Consider the following 9,190-nt stretch of genomic DNA (forward strand, 5'->3'; position numbering starts at 1 on the left):
TCTAATGGGAATTAACATTTAGGGAAACTGACGGTGTGAAATTACCCGAAATGCAGGCTGGTAATCTGCTGGTGCTCCTCCCTTCTCACCACCTTCGCCCCCTCGAGGGCCCCCACGATAACCATCACGGTCACCAAATCTAGGACGGTCTCCTTCAAAGCGAGGTGGACCTCTAGAAACCCAAAGAAACACCCCATTTCAATTAGTATTCAGAAAAAATGAAAGGGTGAGAAGAACACTCAAATCAGCAAATTTTCAGAATAGACTAAATTACCGGGGACGGTCACCAGGTGGGCCTCCAAATGGGCGACCACCAGCAGGCTTTGCTTGTTTCTTCAAGGTGGCAGGAACAATTTCTGATGGAAGATTCAGGTATGTCCTCAAAAACTCAATCCCATCATTGGTAAGATACCAGTAGTAGTACATCCATGCAAATGTCTCACGAACATATTCCTTGGATTTGAAGCTCTGCATGAGCTTAATAACCTGGAGATTGGGTACATCAATCTCTGGGTGCTTTGCAAGGTTGAAATCTTTTTTCGCATAGCAAACTCCCTCTATAGATTCAAGAGAAAAACAAGGTAAGTGCATGCAGGTATATCATACAATATGTGATTAAGATAAACCTCATTAGTCCCACCAAGTTCACTAGAAAAAATAAGAAAACTTCATCATTCAAATTAACTGATCATGTCCAAAATAAACATAACAGGTAAAGATGCAACAAATAAAATTGACAAAGATACTCAGCATAGTCTAATTTTATATTCCAAATATTGCAAACAAAAACCAAAACAGCAAGAAACAAAGCTGCAGTTTTCAAGTAACCAGAACAAAAATCCCTCTAGTAAAATTCCCCTAATTTCAACAGATCACTAGTGGCTGGTGTGTATTTTATATCCTCCATGGAACAGATCAAAATGCTTCTACTTGTCTTTCCATTTTCAAAGGTTTGACGTCACTAACACAAGCTCTAGCAAAAACCATTAAAACTTACAACCCTAAAAGAGAAAATTAGCTTAAGGATGAGATACTGGTTGCGTTTTAGTTAAACTGTCAGTGCTATAAGACCAGGGAGAGCAAAAGACAAAACAAGATGTACCCTACCACAAGCACTCCCAAAAAAAAGAGTCCATCTTATATTTTCTAATCAAGTTGTCATCCACTTTAGAACCATTGTAGAGCTTAATGTTTTCACTTCAAGCTTTACCACGAAGCCTAATACACACGCACACAAGATGCATCCACAAATCATTTTTGTAGATTCACAAACTGTAAGAAACTGACTGAAACTATTTGTAAACATAGTTGTCTAAAGCCACAACTAGAGTTAGACATCCAAAAACCTTAAAAATAACAAAATATCTCTCATGGTTTTTCTTTCTTGGTAACTACAAATGAATCTAAATCATAAAAAGCAAACAAAAAGGGTAAAAAAAACAAAAATACCTTGAAAGAGGTACTTGGAGATCTCTCTTCTGTTCTTCTCTGGGATAATCTGAAAAGAGTGAAAGACAGCATCAAAACAGTCAGTACCTTTATGTCAAAATTTTGAAAAGAGAAGACACGGGGAGACAAGGGCATTACCATGGTTGCTAAAATGTAAGCCCCTTCTGTTTTTTGCTGCAGAGACGATGGAAGCTCTCTTCTTTTGATAGAATGCAAGGGACTTCGAAACCCTAGAGCCAACGATAGTGTTTTTTATATGGGTTTGGTTACGGGCCAGGTAAGCGGGTAACCCGGATTCTATTTGAGATTAATTTTCATATGGGCCTTTAATTGGCTTTTTAGAGGTCCTATTTTAATTTATAGCCTTTTTTTTTTATTTCTTTCTTCATTATTAGCGTATTTTCTAGAATTGTATTTATGTTTCTTGTTAGTCGGTGATCTAATTATTTAATCACCGAATATTTATTTTGAAGGCTCATATTATAAGTTTTAATATGATCTTATACTTTGAATATTTTTATTTACATCTTATATTATAAAAAAGGGATGTGGGGGATGGTTTAAAAAACTATAATAATATATAGCTAAAAATCATGTTAGTGTCTTTTTTTTTCCCTAATCTTCTACACCACATCCATTAATGTTTCCATCCCCAATATGGTAGTGTGTGTATCAACTAAAAGTTACCTTATTACTAACATAATTAATATCATCATTAATTTTATCTCAATCACTTAGGTTTTGTTTTAGTTAAATCTAGTTTTTATCTAGTTTTTTTATAAAAAGATATTATTCTTATGATTTTTCATCCAAAACACATGTCATTGGTGGATGTTATTGCCAATCAGTTTTTAGATAGTGTTTGAAAATATAATTTATATATTATTTAATAAAAAATTAAATTATTTTTATTTAAAATTATTTTTTATTTTAATATATAAATATCAAAAATAAATTTTAAAAAATAAAAAATATATTATTTTAAAATAAAAAATATTTTAAAAAAACAACTATAACCTCAATATCCACATTACCTTAATAAACATTTATCCCTGATCCAAAAATAAATGGTCGGCATATTTGTCCTTAAATTTATATATAATCCATGTGTTCTCGTGTTCAATTAACCAAACCCTCATTTCTTGCTTCCTTAATCTTTCTTACTTTCCTTGTACAATCTTCACATTCTGTACCTACATCCATCGAATCAACATCTGACACGTCACTTGTTTCGGTGTCAGTCTAAGTTCTTGGGCTGCAAGTTTTCTTCCTTCTCATATTTTCCTTCACGAATTTTTTTCTGCATCCAAGCACACTTTTCATGCCTTAAAAAACAATCCAATTTTCAGAGAAAATTTCATTTTTGGTCTTCAATCTTAAAATTGCTGGCTTCAGTGTGTTGATGAAATGGAGCACATAATCAAAAAAACAAGAAAGAGAAATGATTTTTTACGGATTTGAAGTTACATTTTAAAGTATATAGTTTTTTTTTAAAAAAAATGAGTACAGAGATTGAAGACGTTGCAAAAAAAAAAAATGAGTACAGAGATTGAAGACGTTGCAAAATCAACATCAGATGATGATACAATTCAAGAGTTCCACAAGTAATTTTAGTTCGTCTTTTTAAAAAAATTAAATTAAATTAAATGTTGTTCGATTGCTGAGAAAATGAAAGAGAAGCAGAGAAAAATGTTTTTGTTTTGTTTTGTTTTGTTTCTCTGTATTGTTAGTAGAGACTAAAAAGAGTGGTGTTATTTGTGTGATAAGAGTTTATGAAGTAGTGTTAATTTGTGTTTGGTTGCTGAGAAAATGAAAGAAATTTAGAAGAAAATTAACTTTTGTTAGTGTTTTATGAAATTATTATTAGCGGTAGTGTTTGTATTTGGTTGCCTAGAAACTGAAAGAAAATTTGAGGAAAATGAACTTTTGTTAGTGTTTTATGAAATTGTTAGTTGTAAAATGGAATTTATGTAGTGTATGTGTTTGGTTTATGAGAAAGTGAAAAAAAAAATGGAAGATCTAATGAATTGTTTCATATAAATGATATGTTGTGTTTGTGGTTTTTTGTGGAACAGAGAGACAAGATACGAATATAAGAAAGGGTTTCTTTTATCATTAGCTGAAATTGATGAATGCAAGAGGTTACCAAGTGGGTTTGATTCATCAATTTTATGGTATGTTAGCATAATTTGATCTTCTTGCTTGTCTCTGGTTTTATTGCTCTTAATTAACTTGATTTGATTGTTAATTCCCTGTGTTTCTGTCTCACAGTGAACTCAATGCTGCTGCAACTACTAGAACAACATATCTGCTTTATGATTCGGGTACGTGATTAAAGAGATGATTTGTTGTGTTTTAATGGTAATTATGTTTTTGTGTAATGTGGGATTTAAATACTTGGACTGATTTAGGTATACCACAGCCCTTTATGTTGTGATGTGTAATGCATGCATGGATGAAAGTGATTTCTAGTGATATGTAATGAATTTACGGACGCTGTTAATGACTTCACAAAAAAGATGATCAAATTATGCTAACATGCCATAAAAGCATTCGTGATGATATCTGTTTGAGACCAAGGGTATGTTTGTTAAAGTTCATTTATGTAGTCTGGATTGCGATTTATTCTAATACATGGGTGAAGATTAATGATTACTTGATGCTGTAATTGAAGTCCTGATTCATTCATCAGAGAAAGATTGGAGTTCCTTACTTGTCAAGGTTCAAGGGAGTCCTATGTTTGGTCAGCCATATATCTGCATCGAGCTTTTTTATGGGTGTTACTGAATTTAATTGCCTGTTTTGTGGGTGGCTGCTAAATGAAAGCTGAGGTTGAGTTGAATTTGGTGCAATGTTGAATGATTGGTATGATATATAATGCAGGCCGAAGGGATGGCATCCAATCTCTCGATTCATGGCTGAATCCTGCTAATGGACTGCCACAACAGAATCCTGCTAATGATCATTCACAGCAGTATCCTGCTTTTGGACATCCACAGCAGAATCCTGCAAATGGACTTCTGGGAAACAGGTATCTTCTTAGAGCACCTGTATGTGTAGCCTGGTCATCTGCTCAAAATGTTCAAAGTTGTAATCTGCTCAACAAAAGTATTGCACCATATCGGCCTCCACACCTTTATAAGGTATGCTTTGGTCTGTACACTTTTATTCAGTGCTGATGTAGAAGGGTATTTGATAGCTCAACATGACTTCCTAATTACGGAAATGGATATAATGCTAATTGCATTTTAATTTTATGGTTCAAAAGATTAATAAATTGAAAGAGTGATGTCTGGGATCTAGTGAAAATCATGTGTGCTTTCTTTCAGGTGAACCTTCTTTCTGGGGGAGAGAATAAAGATGAAAAAGATGGGGAAACATTTGGTTTTACGGAGTGTCCAAGACTTGGGACTGCAGAAGGTGAAAGAAGGGGAAGAGGTAAATTGTTCTCCTTGAGCTTTTCCATGCAGTGGATTTCCTTCCTTTCATTTTATAATTGTGGTTTCTTCCCATAAAAGTTTACGAATAAGCCTTCTAAATTCTAATGTACCTTTCTCAGATTCACCTGAATGGACTGGGAAGGAACATAAAAATGGTGTTCAAGAGAACCGAAAGAATATTTCAGATGAGCACAAAGAAAACTTGGACCCAGATGTTGCCGCTCTCCTGGATGATTTCAGAACCGAGAACAGGCTTTTAAACAAGTGCAGTCAATCAGAGGAATGGCCGCTATCATCAACACCAGGTGATGCAAGCCCTTGTTCTTCCACACCAAGAACTATAATCAGCAAACTATTACCCCATGAGATAATGAGCAGGTGCAACGAATCAGAGGAATGCTTGGTGTCGTCAAATAAATATGACGCAAGGCCCTATTATTCCATGCAAAGTTCTATTCTCAGCAAACTGTTACCCCATGAGCTGGTGAGCAAGTCTCCGGAGCAAAGTCTTGAAACAAAATCCAACAAAAAGGCTAAACAACACGAGGTCACAAGTCTTCAGTTAGTCTCTGATGAAATTTGTTTGCCTGATGAGGACAGTTTGATTACTTCTGATGACTTCAAACTACCAACGGACTTGGTGTTATTGCCTGAAAGTAACGTGACTGAAACCGATATGTTTGCTTCTAGTTCAAGAATGCCGAGAAATGTTTCTCAGATGCTAGCTGCTTTAAATATCCCATTGGATGAAAGATCTCAATCCAGCTTGGAAGTTCCCACTACCTATTCTGGTTCTGACAATATAAATGGCTTAGAGACTTCTCATGGCAATCTGCGTGCCGGGCAAGATTTCCCACAATCCCATCATTCTCAGACAAACCAAAGCCGCGCTTTGTTCTGTTCTTCAGACTCTCAAGGAGCTCGTAGGAATAAATTCATGCCCCATTTGAAGAACCTTTCTTACAACCATCATCCTATCAGCTATATTCCTTTATACATGCTTCCCCTAGACACATACGATGCATCAACCAGCTTTGACATCCCTACCATGCAACGTTTGCCCCAACAGATCCTAGTTCCTGCTGAATTTCCTCACCAAGTAAATGGATTGCCAAGGGGACCATCTTATTCCCCCATCAACGGAGTGGCTTCTTATTCTCAAGGGAACCAAATGCAAACTTCTCCTCTGAACTATTGTCATCAAACTTATAAGGACTCTATAACAACAAGTCCAGGTAAAGCACACGCCTCTTCTTAATCATATCAGCTTCAAACAAACTCCTATTTTGTTTTATACATGATTGTAGAACATGGAAATCAATTTGGACAGTGACATGTTCTATTTTCATTGCTATGTTGATAGTGTCTTTTGTTTTCAGGTTGTCATGTAGTTGCAAACAGTGATCAAGCTGCCACCAACAACAGGCTTCAAGAGATGGAACACATAACCAACCAGATGCATCCTGGCTGGCCGTGGACAGGGAGTGTTCAACAATTCAGCCGATAGTTACTGGAAAGCATCTTCTCATACATGTATCTCAAGCCATGGTATGAGAAACTCGTACTTGTAAGAATATTTCTTTAGGAATAGATTGATCCGCAGGTATGATTCCATTTTGAGTCAGTATTTGAGGAAGACACCAGATTTAGTACTACGTCTTGAAACATAAGAGGGTACATATTTCAGAAACAGAAGGGTAGGTGAATATACAGATAAAATTAGTTCGCTTAACATGCTTGTTAATCGTGAAGACATTTGCATGCTCCAGGTCACTGCAGACCCGAATTCAAATACTCACTATCATCAACCATGCCTTCCTTCTGCTGTTACAATCAACACAAAAACCTTGTGAAGATCGAACTTGTGTAGCTCCAGCGTTAACCTTAAACCTAAGTCTGTGCGTCTCAGTTACCGATCGACCAGCCAAAAATTTATCTGTATGCAGGGGCGGAGCTAGAAAAAAAAACTAAGGGGGGCAAATTAAAAATTAAAAGGAACAAAGTTAAATTTTTAATTATTTTTACAATATTTACAGGGGAGGGGGCTGGGAAAAAAATTTCCTGCAGGGGCCGGGGCCCCTGCCAGCCCCCCCCTGCCTCCGCCACTGTCTGTATGGTATGTGGTTGATAGGATGAGGGCATGATTTTCATGAGATAGACACATAAGCCCCCATAAGAAAGCCATATGAGGCCCTGACTTAATAAAAGCAAAGTTGCATATGACATCTACCAAAGATGCTCGGAGGCCAAATTCGGGGGACCTTCAAGGCTGATCAAGGGAGTCATGTTACCCAACATATTTCCCTCAATAAATCCAATACCTGCAACCTATAAGTTCTGCTGCAAATCTAGATTTATGTTTGTATACCAATGGTTTACTTGTCATTCTTGTTTAATCAATCACTATATTCTATATGGAGCCCATGAGCGCTTAGCCGACAACCCTAACCTGACCAGGAGAAGGAAAGCTTCATGGGGTCGGCACTTCTCATCATTACACCCCTCTCCATCACACGAATGAGAGGACACAAGTGTAAGGAAGGAGAGGTACCATCTCGAGGTGCGAAGAACAATGGGAACACGGGTAAGATGAAAGAGATGAAGAATTCCATTTCAAATGAACAAGTATAAAAGAAAATTTTCAATGTTTGAAGTAGCGGATTACAACTTCATCAAAAGGCCGTGCATGTAGCCAAATAATATACATATACCCTATTGAGCAAGAGACGGTACAGGTTTTAAGATTTGTACCCTCGTGCGTGACGTCACAATGATCCTTTCCACATGAGGATCTTTTCAGATGAGAGGATATAGAAGATTTTTTTTAATATTATGATTATTAAAAATTTTAATTAGTTTTTTTTTAGAAATTTTAGACAAAAAAAATGGTGACATAAAAAAAAGTCATTAATACTTATAGCATGCTTTATCTAAAATAAATAGTATTATTTTTTTATTCATTATGATTTGATAGTATCTATTTTTACTGACTTATTATAATAAGTTTGTTATGATAAATAAGCTCTAGTTTTCTAGACCAAGAACTTGATCTAAAAAAGTGAAATATCTTTAATTATTGTTGAGGAATCGTAATACTGAAATTTCTACTACTATATTATTTCAAAAAGCATTTCAGATGAAATTCTCTACAGATTTTATCTTTATATTAAAAATGAATAAATTATATTATTTATAATAATATTTTGAATATTAACCTCATATAGTTTTTTTATCATTATATTAAACTAAGTAATAAAAATACTATTCCTAATAATATTTTGAATATTAACTTTTTTTAAGTTTTTTTATCCTTATGTTAAAATTAAATAATATTTATTATCCCTAATAATATTTTGGATAGGTTTTAAATTATTTTATTAATAGTGAATACTATTTTCTTACTACAAATATTTTTTTAATATTTTTTAAGTATAGGTCAAAATCCTTTGGAATTTTACAAACCTGGTAAAATCCATGCACTTTTTGTTTTAAATATGCAAAACTATTTTGAATTTTCTTTAAAAAAAAATGCTCAAATAACTTTAGGATTTTTCGGCTATGTGCAAGAAAAAAAAATTATTTTATTTTTTTTTTAGGCTTTGTTTGACAAAAATTCATTTTTTCTTGTAATAAAACTACCTAAAATAAGCTTAATAGATGTTTGTCAAATATATCCTTAATCAAAAAACCTTTTTAACAAAAACATAACAAACCAAACAGGTTATTAAAACCCTTTGACCTAGATAATTTTTGACTGGGTTAACCCAACCGAGTTGATTCGATCAAGTTGACTTGAAATTTTTTATTCAACCAAAAACCGATATAAAAATCTTGGTTTAATTCGAAAACAAGCCAAAAACAAAACCAAAGTAAAAAAAAAAAAGATTAAACACAAGAAAAACATAAAAACCAAAAAATTCTTGAACAAAATAAATTAAACACCACACAAAAATGAAGAATACCAAGTACATCAAAAAAACCAAACATGAACCCAATAACTTGAGTTCTAAAACAAACCAGATTTGATATAAAAAAGGCGCATATATGTTAAAAATCATACAAAGATCAATAATATAAAATCTATTCACTTTGATTTTAATTTAAATATCACAATTTTATCAAAATAAGTTTCCTTAAATATCACAATTTTGTCAAAATAAGTTTCGGTTTAAAACTAAAATTCTAGAATTAAAAACCATAAAAAAAAAATGTTATTGATGACAATAAACTACAAATTATATAATAATTATGTATAAGAAAATATTATGTGCAAAGAAATTGACTAAAATTGATCTAAATTA

The 9,190-nt window shown here is 33.8% G+C and overlaps 2 protein-coding genes across 2 annotated transcripts; one reads left to right on the top strand and one right to left on the bottom strand.

Annotated features, from left to right (window-relative positions):
• Positions 1-10: 10 nt before the first annotated feature.
• On the bottom strand, positions 11-1,700 carry LOC105133183 (40S ribosomal protein S10-like). The gene is made up of 4 exons (XM_011037047.1): positions 1,588-1,700; positions 1,450-1,498; positions 275-557; positions 11-172 (listed from the first exon to the last, which is right to left on the bottom strand). The coding sequence occupies exons 1-4, from the start codon at positions 1,588-1,590 to the stop codon at positions 19-21; spliced, it is 489 nt and encodes a 162-aa protein (XP_011035349.1). The 5' UTR covers positions 1,591-1,700; the 3' UTR covers positions 11-18.
• A 1,285-nt stretch (positions 1,701-2,985) lies between these two features.
• Positions 2,986-7,628, top strand: LOC105133284 (uncharacterized). Its single transcript, XM_011037218.1, has 7 exons — positions 2,986-3,053; positions 3,525-3,623; positions 3,721-3,773; positions 4,333-4,592; positions 4,779-4,887; positions 5,009-6,124; positions 6,269-7,628. The coding sequence occupies exons 1-7, from the start codon at positions 2,986-2,988 to the stop codon at positions 6,394-6,396; spliced, it is 1,833 nt and encodes a 610-aa protein (XP_011035520.1). The 3' UTR covers positions 6,397-7,628.
• Positions 7,629-9,190: the final 1,562 nt, after the last annotated feature.

This window comes from Populus euphratica, unplaced genomic scaffold, assembly GCF_000495115.2.
Source record: "Populus euphratica unplaced genomic scaffold, PopEup_1.0 scaffold110.1, whole genome shotgun sequence".
Lineage (NCBI taxonomy): Eukaryota > Viridiplantae > Streptophyta > Magnoliopsida > Malpighiales > Salicaceae > Populus > Populus euphratica.

Excerpts from the sequence above, each read along its gene's own strand:
- LOC105133183 (XM_011037047.1), bottom strand. Across the intron at positions 558-1,449 it reads CTCCAAGTACCTCTTTCAAG|AGGGAGTTTGCTATGCGAAA; the intron begins GTATTTTTGTTT and ends TTGAATCTATAG. Across the intron at positions 173-274 it reads CCACCTGGTGACCGTCCCCG|AGGTCCACCTCGCTTTGAAG; the intron begins GTAATTTAGTCT and ends TTGGGTTTCTAG.
- LOC105133284 (XM_011037218.1), top strand. The coding sequence starts at position 2,986 with ATGAGTACAGAGATTGAAGACGTTGCAAAATCAACATCAGATGATGAT. Across the intron at positions 3,054-3,524 it reads ACAATTCAAGAGTTCCACAA|AGAGACAAGATACGAATATA; the intron begins GTAATTTTAGTT and ends TTTGTGGAACAG. Across the intron at positions 3,774-4,332 it reads ATATCTGCTTTATGATTCGG|GCCGAAGGGATGGCATCCAA; the intron begins GTACGTGATTAA and ends TATATAATGCAG.